This window comes from Boleophthalmus pectinirostris, unplaced genomic scaffold (genome assembly GCF_026225935.1).
Source record: "Boleophthalmus pectinirostris isolate CB_2022bp ecotype Guang Dong unplaced genomic scaffold, ASM2622593v1 HiC_scaffold_13, whole genome shotgun sequence".
Taxonomy (NCBI): domain Eukaryota; kingdom Metazoa; phylum Chordata; class Actinopteri; order Gobiiformes; family Gobiidae; genus Boleophthalmus; species Boleophthalmus pectinirostris.
In genome coordinates, this window is record NW_026571036.1 from 16,787,071 (window position 1) to 16,813,985 (window position 26,915).

General features: G+C 40.0%; 1 protein-coding gene across 3 annotated transcripts in view; it reads left to right on the top strand.

The window, feature by feature from the left end:
* The window catches only part of syne1a (spectrin repeat containing, nuclear envelope 1a), a 121,286-nt gene that overhangs the window by 86,298 nt on the left and 8,073 nt on the right, over window positions 1-26,915 (top strand). For 2 of the 3 annotated variants that reach the window (XM_055149308.1, XM_055149309.1), the window contains 47 exons: window positions 309-446; window positions 742-927; window positions 1,886-2,008; window positions 2,090-2,272; window positions 2,674-2,817; window positions 4,034-4,264; window positions 5,759-5,899; window positions 6,479-6,592; window positions 6,675-6,836; window positions 7,174-7,368; window positions 7,828-8,001; window positions 9,631-9,822; window positions 10,354-10,485; window positions 11,060-11,157; window positions 11,259-11,409; window positions 11,491-11,619; window positions 11,892-12,062; window positions 12,413-12,628; window positions 12,906-13,007; window positions 13,083-13,202; window positions 13,601-13,801; window positions 13,877-14,050; window positions 14,124-14,255; window positions 14,596-14,792; window positions 14,904-15,036; window positions 15,121-15,303; window positions 15,385-15,534; window positions 15,604-15,780; window positions 15,975-16,130; window positions 16,220-16,375; window positions 16,620-16,790; window positions 17,287-17,420; window positions 17,501-17,705; window positions 18,420-18,602; window positions 18,678-18,824; window positions 18,898-19,052; window positions 19,134-19,281; window positions 19,480-19,574; window positions 19,639-19,873; window positions 20,236-20,430; window positions 21,132-21,257; window positions 22,420-22,575; window positions 22,712-22,870; window positions 22,984-23,150; window positions 24,884-25,046; window positions 25,689-25,876; window positions 25,950-26,100. In XM_055149308.1, the coding sequence (XP_055005283.1) occupies window positions 309-446; window positions 742-927; window positions 1,886-2,008; window positions 2,090-2,272; window positions 2,674-2,817; window positions 4,034-4,264; window positions 5,759-5,899; window positions 6,479-6,592; window positions 6,675-6,836; window positions 7,174-7,368; window positions 7,828-8,001; window positions 9,631-9,822; window positions 10,354-10,485; window positions 11,060-11,157; window positions 11,259-11,409; window positions 11,491-11,619; window positions 11,892-12,062; window positions 12,413-12,628; window positions 12,906-13,007; window positions 13,083-13,202; window positions 13,601-13,801; window positions 13,877-14,050; window positions 14,124-14,255; window positions 14,596-14,792; window positions 14,904-15,036; window positions 15,121-15,303; window positions 15,385-15,534; window positions 15,604-15,780; window positions 15,975-16,130; window positions 16,220-16,375; window positions 16,620-16,790; window positions 17,287-17,420; window positions 17,501-17,705; window positions 18,420-18,602; window positions 18,678-18,824; window positions 18,898-19,052; window positions 19,134-19,281; window positions 19,480-19,574; window positions 19,639-19,873; window positions 20,236-20,430; window positions 21,132-21,257; window positions 22,420-22,575; window positions 22,712-22,870; window positions 22,984-23,150; window positions 24,884-25,046; window positions 25,689-25,876; window positions 25,950-26,100 (7,539 nt within the window). Of the gene's footprint in view, window positions 1-308; window positions 447-741; window positions 928-1,885; window positions 2,009-2,089; window positions 2,273-2,673; window positions 2,818-3,587; window positions 3,606-4,033; window positions 4,265-5,758; window positions 5,900-6,478; window positions 6,593-6,674; window positions 6,837-7,173; window positions 7,369-7,827; window positions 8,002-9,630; window positions 9,823-10,353; window positions 10,486-11,059; window positions 11,158-11,258; window positions 11,410-11,490; window positions 11,620-11,891; window positions 12,063-12,412; window positions 12,629-12,905; window positions 13,008-13,082; window positions 13,203-13,600; window positions 13,802-13,876; window positions 14,051-14,123; window positions 14,256-14,595; window positions 14,793-14,903; window positions 15,037-15,120; window positions 15,304-15,384; window positions 15,535-15,603; window positions 15,781-15,974; window positions 16,131-16,219; window positions 16,376-16,619; window positions 16,791-17,286; window positions 17,421-17,500; window positions 17,706-18,419; window positions 18,603-18,677; window positions 18,825-18,897; window positions 19,053-19,133; window positions 19,282-19,479; window positions 19,575-19,638; window positions 19,874-20,235; window positions 20,431-21,131; window positions 21,258-22,419; window positions 22,576-22,711; window positions 22,871-22,983; window positions 23,151-24,883; window positions 25,047-25,688; window positions 25,877-25,949; window positions 26,101-26,915 lie in introns of those variants that run through there. The other variant, XM_055149310.1, reaches the window with a different exon arrangement.

Sequence of the window (26,915 nt, forward strand, 5' to 3'; positions counted from 1 at the left end):
CAGTTCATATTAATGATGTCAAGAGAAACACAATAGTGTCCAGTTACATGCCACGTGTAGTAGTAATAACCATTATATACATGTTATAGACCATTTAAGGTGTAACAGTTTTCCTTTTTTGGTAGATAATTGAAGTAAGTTTTTATATTCAATATGGAAGACTTCCAGCCTAAAACCTACACCCAATTAGTATGCAAAAGACTCTGCAGAGGGAAGCTATTGTGATTTCCTATTGCTAAAATATTAATGCTCTCTTATGGTAATATCTTTTAATTTTTTTGTGCTCTTTTTTGGTCTGTTCTGAGCAGGCGGAGAGACAAATGGAGGACTACCAGAGCATGAAGTCATTCATCCTTTCTTGGATCGAGAAGGCTGAGTGTATGGTCAGTGGGAACATCATATGGAGCTCTGCGTCACAGCTGCAGGAGCAAATCCGTGCACACCAGGTTTGTTTTAACGAGCTTCACCGGAGGAGGTGTAAAGCATAAAAAATTCCCAATAAGTGCTGTTAATTGTGTGAAAATATGTGTGATTTATCCCACCATAATAAATTTGAATATTTGGACTGTCGTCATTGTTAAGACATGCCATGTACCAACACCAATTATTTTCACAGTGCAGTTTAGTGTGCAATAAGATGTCATGTACAGTAGGGTATGATGACTGGGTTTAATTAGCATAATTGCTCACCAGAAATAGGCTTTTGGCTTTGAGTTGTAATTTATGTTCATATGGTGACAGGCGCTGCTCCGGGAGTGCAGGGGTCTCCATGGCGACTTGGAGGCCATGCTGGAGCGGGAGGGGCAGCTGGGCGAAGTGCTACAGACCGACAGGTGGGGCCAGCAGGTGAGAAACCTGAGCAGACGGACAGAGGAGCTGCAGCAAACAGCCAGAACACGACTGCAGAATCTACAGGATGCAGCTAAGGTAATGAAACCAACACCAACTGACAGTAGAGCTGGCATTAGAGCTAGTTATGTCACCCGTAATTAGAATTTTAGCCCAATGTTAAAAGATTTTCAGATGCTAGATTTAGCGGTCATTCAAAAGCATTTGGACACTATAGAATGGTAAATGTATTCATCAGTAGTGACGCAGAAGATCTGGTAGTTCCATCTTTTTAATGGTGTTTTGGCCCGTATATCTCTATGAGCTTTTGCACTACCCCAGGAACATGGCAGAAATTCATCAGTAATGTATTTAATGTTCCATCCCGAGCTCTCTACTATTATTATTCATTAATGAATTAAAAATATGGCAGAAAAGTTACATAATGTCAGCAATTGCATACAAAATATTTATAGTATGTATTCATATTGTGTATACCAATATAGAAATGACTGTTCAATAACATTCTTGTGTTGTGGACTCACTGTCATTGAATTAAGAAATAACTAAAGTCCAAGAGTGCCCCCTTTTGACTATTAACCAGTAATACACTACACATTGGAATCAGCATCTTTTTTGGCTTATGCTGCAGTAATCTTTCATGATAATCTCATTGTGTTCATCTGGAGCACAGATGAGAATCTGTTGTTAATAACATTGTGATTTCAAATCTGTTTATCTCCCCTCCTGTGTATTTGGAAAGACTATTCTTTCATAATTTGCTATTGTATTACCTCTTCTCCCCCATTTTTAAGCCTTGCGCCTTTTGCCAATTATAGATTTGGGTTGATAACAGTTAAAGAGTTATCAATGGTTTTGCTAACAAACACTTATCTTGGCCTTTATAAGACGTAAACCAAGCAATATGAATATTGATTAATACATTGTGTATTTATCTCAGTTTTTGTTCATCATCTGTAAGTAAGAAAGATGGAGGAATTGGATAAAATAAGTTAGCAATGGAGTATTGTATTATATTTATATTTTGTCTCATCAGGATATGTTGCGTTTGGAGGCAGAGGTGAAGAGTCTCCATGCTGCTGTGGACCAGGTCCAGATCACACTTGCATCTCCAGATCTGAACCGACTCAGCCTCAGAGAGCAACTCACTCAGAGACAAGTAATCAATCATCATACTTTGGTGTTCCTAAATCACAAGGTAATATTTTCTGATATCTAACATCAACTATCTCTGTATCAGCGAGTACTGGTGGAGATGGAGGGCTTCAAGCAGCAGGTAGCAGCAGTCCAGCAGTGTCAGAGCGCCCTCCGGCTGCCAGAGGAGGCAGTGGCCAGTCTCCCCATCTGTCGAACTGCTCAGACTCTGCAGCAAGAGGCCAGCCAACTGCAGCACACAACCATTCAGCAGTGCAATATACTGCAGGTAGGGGGCAGTAGTTGCATCAATAATAACTTCATTAATCAAACAAGAATAACCACTATATCATAAAATGCAATGTTTAAAATGGACAGATGCTTGACACAGTCACATTACAATGCTGTTTGCCTTCTGCTTCAGGATGTGTGTTGTCCTGACAGGCCTCTCAGGAATGTTTTGTTTAGCCCTCATAAGACCATCGTTGTCTCATGGTCTTTTGTTTTTTTTGCATATTTTGCATGGAAGACATGAAGTTTGAGATAATAAATATATCAGTATTCCCTTTGAAGTTTGAACTTTTGTACTGAAATGTCGCAATGAACCCAAAATTTACTGAATACAATTTAAAAGGTCCTGTTATTGCTCATCATCTTTCTTTAAATGTTTTCTTTCTTTTCTTTTTCCAGGAGGCTGTGGTGCAATATGAGCAGTATGAACAGGAAGTGAAAAATCTCCAGAGACTAATAGAAGAAGCCCATCGCATCATTCAGGACCGTCCCGTCTCCACCAGCAACATCCAGGAACTGCAGGCTCAAATTCACCATCACGAGGTCAGAGAGGACACTCAGCTTGTCCACTTAAATGTATGAAATGTGTGAGAGTTGACATATTCACCAGCCTAAGTCACTGTAACCTATGAGTAACAGTTCAAACCTGAACGGCTATACTACCTATTATGGACTTGTGCGCTTTGTAATGCTGCTATAAAAAGCCTCAACTCAATAACAAGTCAGTGAATAACCTCTGCACAGATTCTTCTCTTATCTACAGTGTATTGTAAATATTATTTTTTTGTCATTTCTTTCTGCTACCTAAGCCCTAGGCCTTTTGCTGCAGTCTTGGCTGCTGAGTAAGTGTATTTGATCTCCCATGCAGAGAATGAAACTATGCAGGCAAGAGTTAGTGAGTCAAAAACTGCGGTGCAGCAGCCCTGTGTTGGCACTCTGACAAGGGACAAGAGTTTCTATGGCAGTGTAATAAATTATTCAAGCTAATAAAATAAAATAAATGAAAAAGAATACAACATTTACAACAACACGCTATCAAGATGGCACATTACTCCCCATATACTCCCTACAGCACTGCAGAATAGTGTTTATAGATGAGTTTATGTCTGATCTCTAAACTCACTACTCTACTGGCTCAGTTAGTCACGTGACCCGATTATCAGTGAGCCGACCATCTGCAGGACTCACACAGGGAGCACGGAGAGGAGGAGGGCTGGCCTATAGCAGCCCTGTAATCTGACACCTCCTCTGTCATAGCTCCCTTTTGTTAGACCAAACTGCCCTCAGGATTGGCCGGACAGCAGGCAAAGAGGAAAGGGGGATGCAGCCTGGTGAGGTCACTTCCTGTTTTTCCTTGGCATTTGTTGTATGTGTTGTATGAGAGAGGGAGTGTCTTTCTGTCTGAGGAATTTTGAACTATTTCTGCTGGGGTCTTTCAATCGCTCTACCAAACATCCTGTTGTGTTTGTGAGTTGCCCGCCTCTGAGCTGCTCTGATTGGCTCAAGGATACCAGATACAGAAAAAATATTAGAGAGTGGAAGCTCTTGTGCTTATTCAGTGTGAGACGGGGAGGAGAGAAAATGCGTCCGCTCTACTTACTCATCGCATGCCGGCACCACATTCAACGCTGACTGAGACTACCCCATTAAACAAGGATCTATTTAACAAGCAACTATTGATTTCTTTCTGTGGACTGGACCTTCTTGACCCCAGGGGTGTCGGGGTCTCCATTGTAACCTGGGGGCTATGTTTTGACAGGAGCTGGCCCAGAAAATCCGTGGCTACCAGGAGCAAATTGCCTCTCTTCACTCAAAGTGTAAGATGTTGACAGTGAAGGCAAAGCATGCCACCATGCTGCTGACCGTGAGTGAGGTGGAGGGGCTTTCTGACGGCATGGACGAGCTCAGTGACGATGAACTGCCAAATGCTGTCACCAATGGTAACACAACCGGCTCCAAGCAGCTGCCCGCACACCCCTCCGTCGTCATGGTGAGTGGACAAGCCTTTTTAGGACATGCACATGTACAAATGCTGTCTGAGAACCTGTTGGCCTGTATGTTAAAACACATTTCCTTCCTCTTTACATAAAAAGAATCTGATGCACACATAGTTTACACATCTGTTTCAAACCTTTGACCAGATATAATGATTACACTTCCATTCCTTGTCACTATGGGAAAACCAATACATACTCACTTTTATGGGCAAAATGTTAACGTATAATCTTTGGCTCAACAGCTTTGCATGGATATGTACTGTAGCATCAGTACTATAATTTCAGTCCCATTTGAACATGAATGCTGTTTATTCATAACATATGAAGGCACAGTTATACTGTAGGTAGATAAATAGCCTCTTTTGCTGCAATATTCTGGTTGACTGATGTGTCACTTCACTTCATATTAGCCCACTTCTGTCTGCCTGCTGCTGCTCCAGTGTCCTACTGAGCCTGATAGTTTATGTTTTCTTGAGGCAGAAAACCTCCATACATTGTCCTTGTGTTTTCAAGTGGCTGTTGTATTCAGATTTGTGTGCTTCCTTTAGCCTTGTCACTGTTGCTTAGTGCACTCAGGAAACAGGATGTTGCTGCATGCAGGTCTGGCTTTGAACAGAGAGTGTGTATGTGGCATAAATAGGCACTGATGTAGATTAGTGTTGAAGAAATTTAACTCCTATCATCAGACTTTCCCACACAGTCCTCTGGTTTTCTAAGGCTCTCTGTTGCGTGTGCATTGCATCATAAAATGTGGAAAAAAATCTCAAGTCAGCCGGGCCGAGGTTTGCACTAAGTGCCAAAGCCAGCCCAATAGGGCTTGGCTCACATTTCTGGTCTGCCTCTGTACTAAAGCATGCAGCCACAAACTCTGTGCTATTTCTGGGACAGCTGCTGCAAGTTCTTTTGCCAATTAATGCTGCTCTATAACTTCATTCAATTTCGTACTATCAAAATTTTTACTTAATTTTGAGATAAATGTACTTGTTAAAAAAGTACATAAAACATGAAGATTCGGATTCTACTTTCATGGCTACAGAGACAGGAAATGCTTTGTTTGAGGTTGAAAATTAGTAAATCTGAATACCTGAACTATTTGAAGTGTAGTCTCAGTGTGCATTCAGTAGATAATGGGGACTTTAGACTTTCATCATGTGCAATTCCTTTGTACTGATGCATCCTGTCTCTGTGGCTCATTCACTCTTAATGTTTGTCTTCTACTTTTACTTTGTAGAAGAGTGTAGAATATGCTTTGTGTTTTTTACTGTCACTAGAATTCAATAAATTAATATGTTACTGACGTGATTGTTTGATTACTTCCTACTTACTAAATGATGTGCTCATTGCAGTCTTCCTAACCTCACTCCCTATTAATTTATGCTGTGTTCTTTTTCTCCTCTGTCCCACTCCGTTTCCTTTCTCCTTACCCTCTTGTGTTGCCTGTGGTACCTGCTTCTTTGATGCTTGTGTTTGATGTGCGGTGTGGTCAGATGACAGCAGGCCGCTGCCACACGCTCCTCTCCCCTGTCACAGAAGAATCAGGGGAGGAGGGCACCAACAGTGAGGTCTCCTCTCCCCCTGCCTGCCGCTCCCCCTCCCCAGGGGCTAACGGGGACGCTGCTCTTAACCAGGTACTGCGGACATGATCGTGGGACACTCCAGAGCTCAGACAACTCTCCTTCAGTCAAGCTTAAAGGGATTTTGCAAAAACAAACTGCTGTGAAGAGGATATAGCTTAGACTGAACTTGCAAAAGCAACAGGATCATCCTTTGAATGCATACTTTGTATTTTGCATTGTGAATCTTATGCAAAGTTACATAACAGAGAAATTATTGGACAAATTATTTTATTAGAAACGTTAGGGACTGTAATGTTTTCAGATGTGGGAGAGTTGCTGTGTGGCCCTTGCTTCCCTCGCTGCTAATTTTGTTTGATTTACTTTGCTTTAACCCCTGAAATTACATTACCCTCAATTTGTGTGCAATGAGGCACTCTTCCTTTATAAAACACTATGAAAGAAACATAGGTTGTCCTCTCTGTAATGTTGTGTAGTAACTACAGACAAAATCAATAGGGTCAAAGTCACAGTCTCATGAGACCTGGTGGTTATGAAAAACGAAAAAAAAAATCACACTTGTGTTAATAAATAAGGTCTGTAAATGTGCAGTTAATATGGAGAAATGTTTGAATAATTTTAACTCTCTTCTAGGTACGTGGGAACCTAAGTCGTGCTCCTCTCCAAGAACTTTATGATCCATCAATGGAAACAAATGCTGCTAACCTGGATGATCTGCAGAGATCCTGGGAAACACTAAAGAACGTGGTACGTCTTTACACCATTTTATGTAGCAAGAAACATTTTTGATGCTATTTATATTTCTAACACTTAATTCACTTGGAAATAGATCAGTGAGAAGCAGAAGAGTTTATATGAAGCCCTGGAGAGGCAGCAGCACTACCAAGAGTCTCTACAGTCCATTTCAACAAAGATGGAGACCATTGAAGGAGCACTCAATGAAGGTCTGGAGCCCAACAAGAGCCCGGAAAGCCAAATGGCTGCACATCAGGTAAGAGAGGGGTAATATATGACCTAATAAAACTTGCACATAGTTCTCTAAAATTTAAAAAATTCTAGTGTCATATTTGTCCTGGGCCGAGTGTATCAGAACATTCAGTAATAAAATAAATCACTAACTTTCTGGTTTGCACTGGCTAGAGCAATGGTGCCACTGTCCTCATGTCATTGTACACTGTTGCTATGCCAACTTCAGCAAAAACAGCAAATACAGTTCCTTTGTGCTGGCAGGCGTTTCGACAAGCCACTATTATAGCTTTAATTATGCCCTTTCCTTTTCCTCCATTTCCTTAGGTTTTTTTGTACATTCTTTGGCTCTCTGTGTCCAGGCACTCATGGACGAGATTCTGATGCTGCAGGATGAAATAGGAGAGTTACAGACATGTTTTTCGGAGGAGCTGGGAGACAATGACAGTGATGGGGAGCCAGGAGACCAGCTGGCTCTGCACTCTACGCTCACGGTGCTCGGAGAGAGGATGGCAACCATCAGAATGAAGGCTTCTGGGAAACGACAACTACTAGAGGTTAGAGACATTTGTACTTTTGCTTGATCTTTTTTTTTCATACTATAGGGGTAAAATTCCTACATCTAACATGAAAACATCTTTAGCAATAGCACAAATAGCTCTATTAAGTGACTTTTATAGAAATGCATTTAGTTCTATGATATTTGATGGTGTTTACTCTGTTTATCGTCTGAAGCCAAACTTTATCATATGAGAGACAAAAAACAAAACAACTATTTTTAGATTAATCTCAAATTCTGTTGAAATTGTAACTTCGACACTTACTATTACTTGAACAATAGTTTAATCTGCTCTGAAATTTAAATTCTTGTTCACACATTTGATGTGTAATAGATACACACTGTGAACTGAATTTTAATTTTAAAAGGAAAGACCTGCATAACAAAGCTGTTTAGCCCTCGTTCATAGTCTGTTGAAGCTTGTGTTTTTATAGTAACTCTAAATGTGATGCTGCAGGAGAAGTTGAGTGAGCAGCTGGAGGAGCAGAGGCAGGAGCAGGCCTTACAGCGGTACCACAGCGAGGCCGAGGAGCTGGACCACTGGCTCCTCAGCACCAGGGCCACCCTCAGCTCAGCTCTGCAGCTCCACTCGGAAGATCTGGACATGGAAGAGCAGCTTATAGACTGTCAGGTGAGACTTGTTCTACTGGCTGTAATAATGCTTAAGGGCTAACAGATCATATAGAATCATTTCCATATGTAGGTCACGTTTATTGCTCTGACGGATTTACTTTCATGTGATGTAATATAATTCTGGCTATACAATACTCTTCTTGTATTATCTCTTCAACACAGGAGATAATTATAGTATGCTGTACTGTGAGTGTATTTAAACCAAGTTGTAACCAAACAATACATTCATTTTTAAGTTTGGTAGGAATCCAGATTTCATAACGTGGATTTCATTGCTCTAGCTGTTACAGTGCTGTACTAAAAACTGTACTAAGAGCTGTGTTTTCAGTAGAACTCCAGGCTAGTCACCAAGAGTCACTGAAGAAAATATAGGAGTTATTTTCATATATATTAATTAATAGGAGACCATTACACCTTTACAACTGCAGGATAGGACCAGTGACTGTGCTTCAAGTTACAGTTCCTCGCTCTATGTTAAATTATTGGTCTGAATCGCTTGCCCCGTTACATTCCTCAGTGACTTCCTCCTTTGTTTCTATAGATACTAGTTCATAGGCATTTCTTTTCCAGGGGCATCTTTGAACATATCACATTTTATATAAAATTTATCTTACTCTTCTGCTTCAGCATTATACAAAATTAATATTATTTATTTAATGGACTATCTAATCATCTTTGAAAAATTTAAAAGATTTGATTTACCCAAATTCTTACAACCAAAAAGGAAGTATTTTAGTAAGTAAGTAAGTAAGCACTGATCTAAAATTAATGCTAGTGAGTGCTAGTTTAATTCGTGTTTTGAAGTGCCGTAATAGGGGTCCTGACATGTTCAGTGTTGTAGTATTATGGGGCCCTAATAAACTGTTAAATGTGTGCAAGTGTGTGTGTGCGTGTGCGTGTGTATTTGTGTGTGTAGCAGCTGCGAGACAATAAGCTGATTAAAGCTCACATATGTCTCCCATTGAGATCAGGTCTAAGGGTCTGTCCGCACAGATCATTATCTCCAGGGGGCGTCACTGCACACAAGCATGAATCATTGCCACTATGATTTCAAATGTTATGTCTTATGCTGTATAATTTAGGGGTTCAGTTGTGCTGACAAAAACAGAAATTATGATTGTATCTTTTTTATACAGTAGGGAAAAGAAATAAATGTGTAGTAAATATCATTACACCTTACAATTTATTTTGAGTAGTTTTCCTAACACAGCCTTCTTGCGTCCTTTTGCATTGTTAATTGTTGAATTCGGTTTTATGCAACCAATTACGTGTTATATTCTGTAATTAGAGCTTAAAAGGCTAATCTTCAAATGTTAATGTTCCATGCCCTGCCTTCTACTTTGTGAGAAAATTCTTGTTGGAGAATGACTAGTGGTCTGGCATTTCTGGTTAGAAACCCTGTACTTTGCAGAACACAGCCCTAATCCCCTCTCAGCACAATTGGTCACACTTTGCTCTTTTGAAAAGAGAGGGTCTGCTTTTTTGTCTTTTGTCACCAAACCATGTCATTTGTGAGTAAATTGTAGGGATTGAAAACTTAAGTTATTTGAAATACAAAGGAGTTATTGTGTGTTTGAATCATCAAAAACCAACAACTTATTTTATTTTGTGATTTTTGTGTGTTTAGAACATGCTGTTTGAGATTGAGCAGAAGGTGTCCTATCTCTCTGAGCTCTCCGTACACAGTGAGAGCTTGCTGTTGGAGGGACGAGCAGAGACCAAAGGAGAGGCTGAACAACTGTCCCTAAAACTACGCTCTCTCAAAGACAGCCTCCTCGAACTACAGCAGATGCTACAAGACAAACAGGTTGACATACAGGTAATTATACAGAGATTTATTATCATTTTTGTGTATGAAATGTCCAAATCCACATATAACTCCTGCATTTTGTTGCTTTAGCTTGGTACTAGTACTTGTTGTCAATAGTAGCATTGTTGCTAAAGTCATGTGGGGATTCTTCACTGTTTTCTATAGAACAACAAAGCCTATTTGTTTCACAATAGGCCACAGACAACTGAAAAATACGCTACCTCATCACATGTATACATTACACAGGTGTATTTCTGGTGACACTGCACAGCTTTGTGAACTTTTGACTTCATTTTTGTTCAATTTGCATAAACACTTTTCCAGTAAATAATGGTTAACCACAGGCTGTTGATTTAGAGAGGAGTAACATTCCTTCATCTCTGTCTCACTCCACTCCACAGAAAGAGTTCTTTGTTAATAAGGAAATGTTGACATGACATTTTTGTGTAATTATTTACCCACTACATATAAAATATATGACAAATATTCAGTTTTTCATAGTTTTTATTATTTGTACTTCTTTTACTGATATTTTCCCAGGGTTCACTGCAGGAACAGGAGGAGAGTGAAGCGAGTTCATCCTTATCCCAAAGTCCAAACGTCCAGGACTGGCTCTCTCAGGCCAGATCATCTCGGACCCAGCAGCATCACGACAACCTGCTCCGACAGAGGGTCAGACTGTTTTACCTTATCTTTTTACCTTATCTTTTCTCTCTCTCTCTCTCTCTCTCTCTCTCTCTCTCTCTCTCTCTCTCTCTCTCTCTCTCTCTCTCTCTCTCTCTCTCTCTCTCTCTCTCTCTCTCTCTCTCTCTCTCTCTCTCTCTCTCTCTCTCTCTCTCTCTCTCTCTCTCTCTCTCTCTCTCTCTCTCTCTCTCTCTCTCTCTCTCTCTCTCTCTCTCTCTCTCTCTCTCTCTCTCTCTCTCTCTCTCTCTCTCTCTCTCTCTCTCTCTCTCTCTCTCTCTCTCTCTCTCTCTCTCTCTCTCTCTCTCTCTCTCTCTCTCTATATATATATATATATATATATATATATATATATATATATATATATATATATATATATATATACACACACATTAAATAATTTGACATAAAAGAATTCAATTATGTGATGATATTGTTGTATACAAATAATTTGTCTTAAGTGTTATATCTCACAATTTTTATTTTGTTTTGGATTTTTATGAAATTGAGAAAGTATTTAAATTATATAAAACGTTGAATTAATAAAAAAATATTTATTGTGTAGGAGCTTCAGGCACAAGTGGCTGAACAGAAGCGGCTGCTCCAGTCTGTGGCCACAGTCGGGGAAGAGGTGCTCAATCAGACTACACCCAATGGAGACAGGTATGTTTTACTTTACACTATTATTACTACACTATAATTATACATTCAATAAAAGCTTTTGTTGTGGACAAAAACATCTAAAACTCATCTTGTGTCTACAGTGAGATGTGTGTCCCAGGAGGAGTTTTGCTGGAGGCAGAAAGCGTGTCTCCACTGGATCAGCTGAGGCAGCGCTGGGAAAACCTCAACAAGGACCAAAGCACAAAACTACAACTATCTCTGAACTCTCTGGAACAGGAGCAACTCAGTCCAGTATGGGACACATTTATCATACATTACATTTAACATGATTGATTAAGTCTTAAATTGTAATTGCATTGTGTACATTTGCAGGTCCTCCATCGCTCCCGTCTGTCAAGTCCTAGTGTTGTTTTTAGAAGTGATGTTTTGACTCAGGATGCTAGGTCTCCAAAAGCTCTGTTTGAAACCTGCAGTCAGACTCTTGAAAGAATAGACCAAGAGGTAAAACTTTGCTTATTCTTTTTGTGCATTATTATTTTGAAGTAACCTCTCCACACACCTGACCTGTAACTGGGCCTGGTGGCATCACCTATTTGTCCCAAATGAGATAGATAATTTTACCATCATACTGTGGAACATTTCAGGCAAAGCTAAAACATGTAGTCAAGTAATAAACTGCACACTGTAAATGCTAAATTGTTATGGAAAAATACTGCACACTTGATCATGTAGACATACAATTGAGCATGTGTTTAAAATTGTTCTAATTGCAGACTGAAACAGAGAGCAGATCATCTGCATCTTTAGGGGGAGCCATGGTGCAGCAGGACCTGTACAGTGCAGTGTCTGCTGCCTCCACCTGGCTTGATGCTGCAGAGAACCAGCTCCTCTCAGGCCCAGTGCTGCTGTCAGAGGACACAGAGATGCAGCTCACGCATCTAGAGGTAGGAACAAGGACACAGAAAAATCACCTCTACTGTAAGATTACAGTGTTAGGACTAGACAGTTATTTAGTCATTGTAATGGTACTGCAAAAATGATACTGCTGTATAATATACAATATATAATATATAATCATCATGCAAGAAATCATCATCAATCATCATGCAGAAAATGTAAACAAATAGGTGAAGATAAATAAATGTATTAGAATTAATTACATTTTACTGGAAAGGTAAAACAACATCTCCATTGAGAATAAGCTTTAGACCCTTTACATTAGTTATTGCTTGCATTTGCTGTGGGAGAAGAGTCTGTTAAGGCTAATCCATTCATAGACTTCTCTTTTATGCAGGGTTTGAACAAACAGTTGAAGGAGATGAGCCGAGAGGTGAACCAGTGCAGAGACCTGTTGGGTGGGGGGGCGGGCCGGGTGTGTGGAGGAGACGACAGGGTGCTGATGGAGGACACTTTGGAGGGGCTCCAGGAGAGGATGGGTCTGCTGGACTCCACGCTCGAGCAGCACTGTGACTGCATGAGGGACAAGCTGCAAGAACACTCCAATTTCCAGGTACAAAAAGAGACAATATAAGAGAATATCTCACAACTGTACAAATTATATACTGTCACCACATGCACGGAATTGGTAGTAATAATACCCACTTGAAGTCGATCCGACCTAGTTGCGAATCTCTTGTCAAACTCACTTAAATTGTTATGTTTTCTTTTTTTTAAATTAATACTGTAACAAAATGCATTATTGACTTTGCATGGGTGAATAAAATACCTGCCAGTGGTTGTTATATTGTTAAGCTGCCAACTTCTGAACTATTTCTTTATTCTTTCAGAGTGAACTAAGAATGATGTTTACTGCCTTAAGTGAAAGCAAGCACCAATTGTTGCAGAAAGTGGCTGGCACAGTGGACCGACCAGCAGCTAAACAAATAGAGGTACAGTATGCAATATAATAAAAAATAAAATCTTATTTATGACTACCTTTACTAAACGTATGCTGTACTGAGCAGACATTATCAGAAGTGGAGGACAGTATAAAGGAGTTTGATCAACGCGTCATGGAACTAAAGGCCAGAGCAGAGGGTCTTCATGGAGATCAAGTTTCCAATCAGGATCTACTAAAACTTCAGGTGATACATTTTTTTTAAATCAGGCAAGAATAATCCGGTTAGCCTCTCTTCCCTCACTTGTACTAACTTTTCTGCCTGTAGTTAAGGATGCAATGATATCCATATCTCTTGGTACAATATTTTCATGATATTAATTTCATGGTACCATATTTATTTTGATACTGTAGAGATGTTAGCAGAATTGTAGTTAATTATAATTTACATATAAAAATGCTTAATGCTTAACAATTATTTCTTCACATTATCTGCACTGAAATGGAACAAAGGATCATGTTAGTTGCTTCTGCTTTAGCTGTTGCTAATCAAAAAAAGGAAAGAAGATATTATGATATTTGGTGTATGTATTGTTTGTTATTTTATCAAAAAATCTCTAATATTTTTAATTTCTGTGTGGTTAGGATGTATACGAGGAGCTGGTTCTGATGGTGGGATCACGACGCAGTGGTCTGAACCATGGTCTGTCCCTCAAAGCCCAGTATGAAGCTGCTCTCAGGGACCTTACCGAGCTAGTGGATACTGCACAAGACAAGATGGCAGCTGACCAGAAGATGACTGTGGCCTCTGTCATTGAGGTGCAGATGTTACTAGACAAACACAAGGTAAGATTGAATTGAAAAAAATTCTAAAATAAGTTTGTGTATGTTGTATTAACTTGTCTGCATGACTTTTTATAGGACTTTTTTCAAAGTTTGGAGAGTCATATGATCCTCACACAAACGTTCTACAGTAAAGTGGCTGGATTGGTTACACAGCGGGAGAGCCAGAGTTTGGAGGAGACTATGACCTCTGCCCAAAGTGTGTTAAAACAAGCTAACAGGCGAGGAGTGGAGCTGGAGGGCATTTTGGAGGTGTAGATTTGTTATTTTTAAACCTCAGAAATATTACATAGACTGAAATCTAATCTGTAATTTTCTCTGTCAGTCTTGGAGCAGGCTGGTGGAGGACTACCAGGAGTTGTGTAAGCAGCTCGAGGCCGTGGAGTCCAGTATCCCAGCTGTCGCTCTGGTGGAGGAGACAGAGGAGAGACTGACGGAAAGAATTTGTTTATTCCAGGTAAACATTGAGCAGTGTAATAAATGGCAGGTTGAATGTCAAATATACATGAGGTACACCTGTGTTTTTCATACTGTAGTTATGTTTGACATTTGGTCAAAATCGAATCTTGTTTCATTCTCGTGAACCCAATCTTGTGTCTGATCTTGTCTTGTGGTAAATGTGTATCATCCCATTCCTAGTCTAGCCCTAGCCTATATGCATTTTGAGTTTAAACCTCTTTATTTGCAGATTAGTTTGCAGACACTTTGGCAAACTGTTAGAAATTAAGCATGACTATACATTATAAGTCTTAGATATAGTGATTTTTTTTCATTGATTACTGTAATTGTCTCTTAAGCGTCTAAAGGCCAGTCTGACAGAGCACCAGCCCCAGCTGTACCAGGTGCTGGAGGAGGGAAAACGGCTCCTCTTGTCTGTGGGATGTTCAGACCTGGAGAACCAGCTCACACAGCTGGGGGACCACTGGCTCTCATCCACCACCAAAGTCAATAAAGAGCTGCATCGACTGGACTCCACACTCAAACACTGGACCAGGTCAGTGTTACTATGGCTGCTTGTGATATATCTTTTGCACAATAGGGCTAATCTTGTATATTGTAGTCATCAGTATGTATAGTGTTTACATTTACTGTTTTAAAATTTTAGGTATCAGACCGAATCGGCCGAGTTGAGCCAGTGGTTACAGTCAGCTTTGGGTCGACTTGAGTTTTGGACAACACAATCTGTTACTGTACCTCAAGAACTGGAGAATGTACGAGATCACCTTTATGCTTTTCTTGTGAGTTAGTTTTCAAAATTTTAAATCAATATTTGAAGATTTGAATTACAGCATCTAAGTAATATAATTTGCTTTTTTATTTAGGAGTTTTCTAAGGAAGTAGATGCCAAGTCTTCATTGCGGTCTTCAGTATTGAGCACAGGGAATCAGCTTCTTAGACTGAAGCGAGTGGACACGGCTGGTTTGAGGACAGCCTTGGGACACATTGACACTCAATGGGCAGAGCTACTCACCCGAATCCCAGTGGTGCAGGAAAAACTCCATCAGGTCTGGAAAATTAATTGTAATTAAATGCAATAATACGATATTTCTTGTTAAATTATTGTTTTTTTTACTTTTTATCTTCAGTTACAAATGGAAAAGTTGGCATCACGTCATGCCATCACAGAGCTCATGAGCTGGATCTCTGTTATGGAAAACATAATCGAAGAGGATAAAAACAAGATTGTAGAAGCAGTGGGGTCAGAGAAAGTGCAGAGCTTTTTACAAAAATATAAGGTAGAAACAAACAAACTTTTTTTTTTAGATAGCACAGTCATGGGCTCACGTTATGCTGTGCTTTTACAGGGTTTCCGTATAGATTTGACTTGTAAGCAGCTCACTGTGGACTTTGTGAACCAGTCAGTGCTGCAGATTAGCAGTCAGGATGTGGAAGGAAAACGCAGTGATAAAACCGATTTTGCAGAGAAGTTGGGAGCAATGAACAGAAGGTGGCAGATACTGCAAGGGTTGATTACAGAAAAGGTACGGCCAAGAGTCACAACATGATGGAAAATCCTGTTAACTTAAGACTGGATTTGATAAATGTAATAAGAATGTTGCATATGTGTTGCACTTTTGTACCATTGTTTATAATTTCCCACAATAATAATTTTGAATCATGAATGCATTTTTTTAATATTGGTGAATGGAAATTTTACTTATGTGTATTTTTTTAGATTCAGTTATTGGAAGGACTTTTGGAAAGTTGGTTAGAACACGAGAATGGAGTCCAGGCCTTGAAATCCTGGCTCACGCTACAGGAGGAGAAACTAAAGAAGAAGCACAGGATAGAGGATGTGGCATCAGTTCAAAATGCACTTAAAGACTGTCAGGTAATCATAATATCATCATCATGTCTTATTTTTCTCATCATTAAGTATTTTGTGTTCTGTTTTAATATAAAATGATTTATGTTTTCTAGGAGTTAGAAGAATTAGTGAAGGAAAAAGAGAAGGATTTAGAGAAAGCAGTGGAACGTGGAAATGTACTTATTCAGAATAAGAAAGGAGAGGCCTGTGCTGCTGTTAGAGAGACCCTAAAAAAATTAAATCAATCCTGGACTCAGCTGGACCGCATGGTTAGTCTCTCTGTGTTCAGTTTATTTATTATTTATTATTTATTATTCACACAATTAAAAATACTAAACAACACAAGTACAAATACATCTTAACCATATGGTGAATTATGTAATGATCTTAAACAAATGCATCAGCTTGCAATAACATACAGGCTCTCAATTATATGTGAAATGATCCTCCTAATGTAACAGCAATACCTGTGATTTGAAAATTTGTAATATGTTATGATTCCCACCTCTGCAGATAAGTCTGATGAAGGTGAGCTTGAAGTCAGTATTGGAGCAGTGGACCCTGTACAGACGCGCGGCAGAGGAGATTAATGGATACCTGATGGAAGGCAGGTACTCAGTGTCCAGGCTGCACCTTCTCAATGGGTCCCTCGAGGCAGTCCAGCAGCAAGTGGAGAGTCTGGAGGTGAGAGGTCAACTTGATGTCCAAAACAAAAGAAAAAAAAAACTTATCTATGTTATAATGTTGTTTCCTTACCTCGGACATACCTGCAGTTGTGTTTTGTTTCATTGCCACATATTTAACACAGAAATTCTGCATATTTGGGTTGAGTTCTCTGTTCCACCTTCCTGTGGTAATACAGGAAGGGCTTTACTGTGTTTTTTAAACTCTGTACATCTTCACTAGAATCATTTTGATAGTTACAGCCTTGAAATTAAATTCCCAGTCTCTACTTAACTAAAGGTAAAAGGCCACTGTTAATGCTTCATGACATCACAAGGTGGAACCGAACTTTTTGACCTTTGAGACTAATAATAAAGGGTTACTCAAACGTGTGAATGAAACAAAACAAAACTCCAGATCTGTTTTTGATGAGGTAACATTCTAACATGGCTTAAAGGTCACATGACTCAATTTTGTGTAATATAGGACATTTAAGTAGTTTTCTGATTTTTTGCAGAGTTTGCAGGAGGAGATGGATAAGCAAGAGAGTAGTTTGAAAAAGTTTGGGACGGTAACGCAACAGCTGTTAACAGAATGTCACCCATCTGTGGCCGAAACATTAAACCGGGCACTTGGAGATGTCAACATTAGGTACCATAAAGCCATAACGTGCATTGCTCATTATTCTCACCATACTGTATACAATAATGTGTGTATTTTGTACTTTTCAGGTGGAATAGTCTACTTGAGCAGATATCAGATCAGTTAAGGAGCAGTAAGGCCCTGCTGGGTTTGTGGCAACAATATAAGACATTATACAACCAGTGTGTAATCGCTGTTCAGAAACAGGAACAAAGGGCAGACCGCCTGCTCAAGAGCGCCACTGACAAGGAGATCTCAGAAGAGGAAAATCAAGCATGGATGAAGGATTGTGATGTAAGTATTGTTGGTCAGCTTTATTCAATAACGAATATTAGCCTGTGTGACTAGATGAGTTTATGAACCTTTGCCAGTTGGCTGTAACACGGAAATACATACAAATGTTACACTTATATGTAAGTGAATTTGTGAATTTGAATTAAGAGTGCCGTCTCTTCAGATTTTTTTTTTGGTCTTGGATAAGTTCAGAAACAGTGCATCAGTTTATTTCCACCATTTACAAAGCCTCTATTCCATGTACAGCATACCAAATTGCAGCCTGCCTCTTTGTCTGTTTAAATGTAGATTCACTGCACAATCGAACAAAAGCCTTTTGAGATGGGAGCTTCAGAGGAATGACAGGCCCTGATTTACACTACATGGGTGCCCCAATGTCTATGTGAACTTGTAGAGCTTAGCTTCTCTTGTCGTTTTGGTTTGAGAATTCAAGATATCTATGCTAGGGATAGTATTAGTACTGTGCACGGCAAACCCAGTAAATGTATAAAATCTTAATCATTTAATTTCTTAAATGTATAAAATGACCTAAATAAGATAGACAATAAACAATATAGAAAAAAATAACACACATAATAATAACAAATTTAAACCTGTTCATCCATAAACAAAATCAAAATTGCTCTAGATCCCTGAATAACACACTCATAGTATAGGCCATGTATCAGTGTGAACCATACCACAATGAGAGACCAGCATATGTTTGTGGTGCAGGATTGTCTGAGTGGCCAGGCCTCTGTGCATCAGTCCCTTCAGCAGCTGCAGACTTTGGGGCAACAACTGAAGAGCCAAGTGGATGCCTCCTCCTCGGCAACCCTTCAGACAGACCACCTGTCCCTCACACACCGCCTGGCAATGCTAGAGCACTCCCTCCACAGGCAACAAGAAGTACTACAGGTAATGAATCGACTTGCACTCAATCTGTGCTTGCACCTTCACAGGTCATAATATAGTGTATATTGTTATTTCCAGTGTGGCTCTCAGTCGTGTGAAAGTTTCCGACAGCAGTTGAAGACACTGGTCAGAAAAGCAGAGGAGGCGGAGGAGGTGCTGAAGGAGCCAGACCCTGTAGGCTTATCAGACTTGAATGCTCTACAGACACATATGGATAAACTCAAGGTAAGATTGTGCTTTTAATAAGACTCTGTGCACACAGCTGAGGCTTTTACTGAGTTCAGTGCTGTGTCTCCAGATTGAGCTTTTGAAATTGAGCAGTCTGGCAGCAGATTTGGAGCGCGTGAATGATCTGGTATACCGACTGCCCGTCAGTGACACTGACGTCAAACAACTGCAGAGTCTGAACAGATCCTGGGCAGCTCACTCTTCCCACCTCACAGAGAGATTCAGGTACACTCACCTAAAAATGTCTTGAATGAAAAAGTAAAAACAAACCTATTCATAACAGTGTTTTGATATTCACATATTCAGCAAACTTCAAGCCATGATGCTGCAGCATCAGAGCTTCCTCCAAAAGTGTGAGAAGTGGATGGACTTCCTGTCTCAGACTGAACAGAAACTTGCAGCTGAGATTTCAGGCAACTACCAGAGTCTGCTGGAGCAACAAAGAGACCATGAGGTTTGTGACAAAAGTAACTTCTTTAAACCCCTGCAAAAAACTTTTCATATAATTATTGGTTTGTTTTGTAACAGAACTTAAAACGAAATTAAAAAAGCATATGAAACAGTGTGATGTCTGCATCTCCAGAAAGCTGTTATCTTTTTGCCCTCTGTAAACAGCTTTAATTTAATATAATTTTGACTTGCACTGTTACAGCTGTTCCAGGCCGAAATGTTCAGTCGACAGCAAATACTTTATTCGATCATCAGTGATGGGCATCGTATGTTAGACCAGGGACAAGTGGATGACAGGTAAGCACATGCCTGATTATTTAAATGTATTCCCCCAACAATATGCTAATTTTCCTCTGTATAGGGATGACTTCAGTGTGAAGCTGGCCCTGCTGGGTAACCAGTGGCAGTGTGTTGTGAGACGTGCCCAGCAGAGGAGGGGTATTATCGACAGTTTGGTGCGACAGTGGCAGAATTACAGAGAAACCTCAGAGAAACTGCAACGATGGCTCCAGGAAGTGTCCCATGAACCAGACTTGCACCAATCTGGAGAGTGTGTGGCCTTACAGCAGGCCAGGAACCTGTTAGACCAGATACAGGTGGGTTAGACATTTTGCAAGTGATACAATTTGTTTTTTTCAAGCAATCCTAAAACCAGGTAAGTTGTAAATTATACTGTTAAAACCCTGGAGGAATAAATCTGAGAGTCCCTCACTCAACCTTCGTTCTTTGAAGCTTCTCTGACAAGTGTATGTATTTTTTATTAGGTCGCTGCAAGGGCATGTGCAGCTAAATTAAATCTACAAAACCTCATTACTGTGTATCTGTGCAGTCTTTCCTTCAGATTTTGATCAAGCCCAATCAATCCCAGTCTTAATTAACTCCTAATCTTTTCCATGTCCTGTGGTAGCCCCCCTTAGTAAATCCACTGTCCCGTTTGCCTTTGTCATGGCTGTTACAGCTCAGAGAAAGGGTGCTCCACCGGCAGCAGGGGGTCTACATCCTGACTGTGGAGGCCGGGCGGAGTCTACTTATGTCGGCCGACGCTCAGGCAGAGTCCAGGCTCCAGACTGAGCTCATGGAGATCCAGGACAAGTGGAGACATGCCCACCAGCGTCTGGACCAGCAGAGGAGGGAGCTGCATGGGCTGCTCAAGGTCAGAGGAATCCTACAAATACTGTTAGGTTCTTATGGGTTAAATCAAATAATACATTTAGATACTGGAAGAATAGGATATTATTTTGGCCCACCATTTATATAAATTGTTTTTAATGTTTAATATTATTTTAACTTTTTTTTGTTTTCTTAAATGCATAAAATACATTCTGGACAAACCTGGAGGTAGAATCAGCACGCTTTGGATGATGATGATCCTAATTTAACAGATTTTAGCTTCAGGAATTATAAATGAAAGCTATTGAATATAGGTCAGGATTTCTTTTTGTTTAAAAATGCTTTTTTGGTTCCTTTCCCTCTTTGTACAGACAGAAACCACTCTAAAGAATATGCACTAGGCATATTCTTAAGAGTGGTTTCTGTCTACCTCTCAGTCTAACTATAGCTCCACTGCAGCTGCATTTCTTATTAATGATTTCTGTATCCTCAGAACTCAAATCTGTGGACTTAATGCATCTCACTGGATCCAGATTTATTTCTGCTTAGTCACTGTGTAGTGCTGCTTTGGTTTACTCACAGTCAATTTGATAATTGAATGAAAACCTATAAATCAAGTATTTAATCAAGTAGCTAGGGGCAACAAATAATGGTATATAAAAGAGCTGTCAATGTAAATTTTTTTATTTCATTGTAGTGCATACTTATGTCAATGTTTTGTACATGATTATATCTTTTGCACAGAACTGGGAGCGATGTGAGAAAGGTATAGATGCTTCTCTGGAGAAGTTGAGGGCCTTCAAGAGAAAGCTATGCTTGCCTCTCCCCGACCATCATGAGGAGCTCCACGCTGAACAAATTCGATGCAAGGTATAAATGTTGTTTTATACACATGCTTTCGAAGGTCACTGGTGTCATGATGTATACACCTGCCTATATAAGTACTAGGATAAGTCTGCCCCTAACAGTCTTTGGTATTCAAGCATCCACTATATAACTGTCCTTCCTCTAACCTGCTAATCTATCTACCAGGATAAACAGTGGACAGACAGATGAAAAATAAGCTCTTGTCTCATTGTGTGACCTTGTTAATTTGGGTTTGTCAGGAGTGCTGTTTGTGCCTCATGTTTTTGTAAATTATATTTATGTACCTCATCAATTCTGATTCTTTCTGGTGCCACATGTGAAACAGTTACAAGTGTGCAGTAGTGTATTCTTTGTGCCAGCTCCAAGTTCTAGATAAATGTACAGGTCGCCCATCTATATGCCAAATTATCATGCAAATCACTACATCTTTCATCCAGGTAATATGCTAAGACAACTCCAGCCTATACATAAAACATCGTTGAATCATCATTTTTTTAAAACATTATTCTTCTGAGCTCTCATTAAAACCAGTTCAACCAGTGTATGATATATCCCTTGTTGGTATGTGTGGTAATGTTTCATGCATGACACCTAGCTGGTTCCTTGGGGAGGAGGGGGCAGTGAGTGTGGCTGTTAGAATCAACTGAGGACAGAGAGGGGGGTGGGGTGAGTGCCAAGCCTGGAGGAGAGAAAGGAGGAGGAGGAGTAGAGGGTGCATGCGCAGAAAGAGACCGAATCACAGAGAGCATCACTTTTAGCTGTGGGGGAGAGGACATGTGTGTGCTAGTCGTGTGGGGTGTGATGGAGACATTGACGGGGGCCACAAATGCAAACAACGCAGCTAAACAGGAGCAGTGACAGAGGAGACAGAGAGACAAGGTTAGATGCCTCTTGTTGGTTAGCATCTCTCAAGGTTACAGCCAGAACAAGCTAGTTTGTTCATTGCATCACACTTAAATGTATCTTTATGCTTAGTATTTCATGTTGCAAATGTATTATCTTTAATTTTGGTTTTAAATGGTTTCATTTTGATTCTATTTGATTTTGGATTAGAATATGTCTTATATAGCATTATACTGTCAGTGAAAGTAGCCAACAGTGCTTGCCTGTAATGCTGGGCTCCTCTGCATGATATTGGATGTGATGATGGTTATGTGTGTTTTAGGAGTTGGAGGGCACAGTGGAGGGCTGGGCCGATGACCTCACATCCTTGTTCATGTTGAGGGACTCGTTAGACGGTGTGGTCAGTCCTGATGACATCACCGTCCTTCAGCAACGCCTCCAGCTCCTCCAGCGTCAGTGGGAGGAGGTTTGCCACCAGGTAGAGGCTCTGCAACATTTTTTATAACAGTCTCCATTGAATATTGTATTTTACATAAATTACATGAGGTTACCAGTTCTTCTAGATTCCTTCTGATACACTTCTAATAATGTTTGTAATGTTTGTACCCCATCAGCTTTCCCTGCGGCGGCAGCAGGTGAGCGAGAAGTTAAATGAGTGGGCTGTATTCAATGAGAAGAACAAGGAGCTGTGTGAGTGGCTCACACAGATGGAGAGCAAGGTTTCTCAGAACGGAGACATCAGCATTGAAGAGATGATCGAGAAGCTGCGCAAGGTATACTACTATAATATACTACTACTATAATACTAGTTTTGGTCTCTCCTCTTGATCTCACTAATTAGGAATAAATCAAGTAACAGACTAATCTTACTCTTGTGTCCCATCAGGACTATCAGGAGGAGATCAGTGTGGCTCAAGAGAATAAACAGCAGCTGCAGGTGATGGGCGAGCGTTTGGCCAGGGCCAGTCAGGACAACAAGGCCTCTGACATCCACCACAAACTCAGCAAAGTCAGTGAGCGTTGGCAACATCTGCTCGACCTCATCGCTGCCAGGTGAGAGCGCACCTCATCAAAATAAATACTTTTTATACAATGAGAATTTGTATGCAGTTCCTCTTATCAGCACTAGATGACACAGTTCCAATTTCATACTAAATATTGTATTGTATAAATATATATATTCTTCCACTGAGAAAGCTCTTCTTTCTGGACCTTAAACTCAAAACTCAAACTTTTGGGTTCGCACTCTGTCCCTCTGGCTGTTGCTCTTTGCGCTTTAAGGACGAGGACCCCACTGACAGAGCAGCATTTATTCTGATTCTTATCTATCAACAACTAAGGCATGACATTTCAGCTTCTGAGTGAAAATCTTGTGTCTTTTATAGTTTTAACAAAATAATTAATAGAGAAATCAAAAATCCTATGGAAATCAATCTATAATTACACAGTGTTAGAACCATCAACATTTTCCATTGTGTTTGTATACTCACATTAAAGCAGCTCTATACCACATGCCTCTGAGTGTGGTCTTGTTTTAGCAGCAGCATTTGTCACCCCCCTCTCTTCCCCTTCTTCCCTCCCTAAACACTCAAACACGCCTGTTCGCCTTCTCTTTTTTTAACCTCAGTGGCCAACAGTTGATAACTCACAGTTGTGCCCAACCAGTACCTACTGCTGCCCCTCCCCCTGTGCTCAACCAAAGTTTAGAGAGAGTCCAATGTGGAGCTCCCAGACGAAAGAAACAAACGTTTGGATCTTTACACTTACCGACGTTTTCGACGCTATCATTGTCTTTGGGAATTTTAGACCCCCATGGTTTTGGATTTAGGGTCGGATAACATGGCAGGATGCCCAAGTGAGGATCTGCCAGAATGTGACTGCGACATCAACAGGCAGGATCAAGTTTTTGTTTAAAGAACGCACAATGTCAAATATACTGTATAAATCATAGCTGATCTCGGGCACCTTCTTGCTTTGTTGAGTCTATGTTAAATATGTAAATAATGTGAAATATCTGTTTTACATTTGCAAACCGTGTGTTCTGATCTGCACCATGTTGTACTGTATATTTACAGCAGTTCTTGGAATGTGAAGCCTCAGTGTGTTATTGATACTTGGCTTTGAATGGAGAAGTCCAGGAATCAGACAGCACATGTTTGTTAGATCATGTAGAGTGCTCATACATACATACATGCTGCATTTCTACCTACACCTATATTAGCAGCATTACAGTTTAATGGCTCTGCTGCTTTAAATGCTCTTTAATATACCTTTACCACCTTTAAGGTTAGAATAGAGCACATATTTAACACTTTCTAAACTTTAGTATTGTTTACTTTGGGCTTTTCAAAGCTCAAGTATTATGATTTTTTTTTTTATTATTGTAATTTTTTCAAATGTTTTGAGCACTTAAATTGTGCAAAGTGTTCAGTATTAATGTGCACCAACAAGTCAACAATGAGCTCTTTCTCTTGGTCATGTCGTCTGAATACAATTATTTGCTGTCAAGATGGGCAGCCCTGTGCAGAATTAAACAACTGGAATTATTATTGCAGTGCCCATGGCAGCGATCTGAATCAATCAATCAATCAATCAATAAGAGGTCAATTTGTGTTCAATATCATGTTGTGTATGTTGATATGTTTTCAGGTACAGTCAGTATAGAAGTGTATCAAGCTTGAAAATGAGTGGAGAGAGGAATTATTTAGTTGCTGGGGCAAGCTGCTTATTTAAGGTATATAGTAAAGTTTTTTGGGTACTGATGTGATCTGCGGTTTGACCTCCAGGGTGAAGAAGCTGAAGGAGACCCTGGTTGCCGTGCAGCAGCTAGATAAAAACATGAGCAGTCTGCGCTCGTGGCTCGCTCACATCGAGACCGAGCTCTCCAGGCCCATCGTCTATGACACCTGTGACGACCAGGAGATCCAGAGGAAACTCAACCAGCAACAGGCAAGAACTACACACATCAAAGAACAAATACACATCAGAGTTAAAGGCTAGTATATACCCATGCTACTTAAACTAGCTCAGTTGTTTATTTAACTATTATGTATTGTGTAGAGGAGAAAATAGATTCAATAGTATTTGTGGAATATGAATAGGCACGTGAGGGAAAACCACACCGTGACTCATACAAATTGTTACAGTATCACTATCCTGTTCTGCTGCCAACACATCCCAGCCCTAAATCAAGCTTAGACTCAGAGACTACACACAACATGCAAAGTAGAAATTGAAAATAAATTAATAATTAAAGATGCACAGTCAGTGAGAGGTTGTTGATTTACTAGGAATGTTTCACAGTACATCAATAAATTTCTGTGTGTTAATTATATTCAATAAGAGGTGTAACAGGTGTTTTTATTGTTCAAAAATACCAGGTTTAATGCTATTCTGTAGGCAAAGCAATGACATCTCCATGGAGACAAGAAGGTGTACCTTTATTTAAATCTATTACGCACACTGCCGTTTCTAATTGAGCATTAGTCCTCATATGTACCTCATGTCCAAGGGCATTGCCATTGCCTACATCTCATACTCTTTCTAAGTGTAGATAGAAAAACATTATTACTTCTTCTATGATTTCTACAGGAGCTGCAGAGGGACATAGAAAAGCACAGCACCGGTGTGGCCTCTGTGTTAAACCTGTGTGAAGTCCTGCTCCATGACTGTGATGCCTGCTCCACGGAGACTGAGTGTGACTCCATCCAACAAGCAACAAGAGGCCTGGACCGCCGCTGGAGGAACATCTGCGCTATGTCTATGGAGAGAAGGCTCAAGTAGGCTTCAATGACAAACTGGTGAAACTGTAATCATATCCAAACTTAAAGACTTAACTCATCATTTGTTTAGGATTGAGGAGACCTGGAGATTGTGGCAGAAGTTCCTGGACGATTACTCCCGGTTTGAAGAATGGTTGAGGGCATCGGAAAGAACAGCTGCTCTGCCAAACTCATCAGGAGTGCTGTATACTGTAGCCAAAGAGGAACTGAAGAAATTTGAGGTGTGTAAAATAATATATAATAATAATAATTTTTTTTTTTTTTTTTTTCGCTATCCAGTGTACTTCTTGTGCCTGTCCACATAAACATTGAAAATTCTGTCAAGGGCATTTACTGTATTGTCAAATTATACTTGCACAATATTTAAACTTTTTTCTCTTAAGACAAAACACTTGTAGCATGAAGCAGTTGTCACAGTGCAAACGCAGAGTAGAAACGTGAGTGTCATGTTGCAGAAGCTGGGCTGCACTGGTCGGTCAGCTGCTGCGGTCCATCATACTCACGTGTCATTTCTGATCACTGTAAACTCACTGGCCTTTTGGTTTTCTAAGGCTGTGGTTTTCAAATGGGGACTATGTAACTTTTCTGGAGGGGTCCACCACATGCTTCTCATCTCCACAAAGATGTTATGGCTTCGTCTCAAATATTCCATAGTATCACAATTAACGTATCTATCTTACATTTACTCAATAACAGTGGTTTTATTGCTAAAATCTTCCTTGAAAAACCTACATTCATTTGGGGCTGCCTCTCCACAGATCTTGTAGCATGACCTGTTAGTTATAGTCAGTGCCAAATTGTGGAACATTCTAGGCAAAGCAATGGCATCTCTATGAAGATGAACAGGTAGTGGACCCTCCAACAGGAATGTTACATAGATAGTGCACGTTTTAACATCCTTATTTTTTTTTTATTATGGAATCCCAATAGTTATTACATCATCATTTACTATTCCTTGGGTAAACTTAACACAGGATCAAGGTACAAATATGTGCTAGAAGAAATATTTAACAACCCTAGCGGTGTTATATTTTTA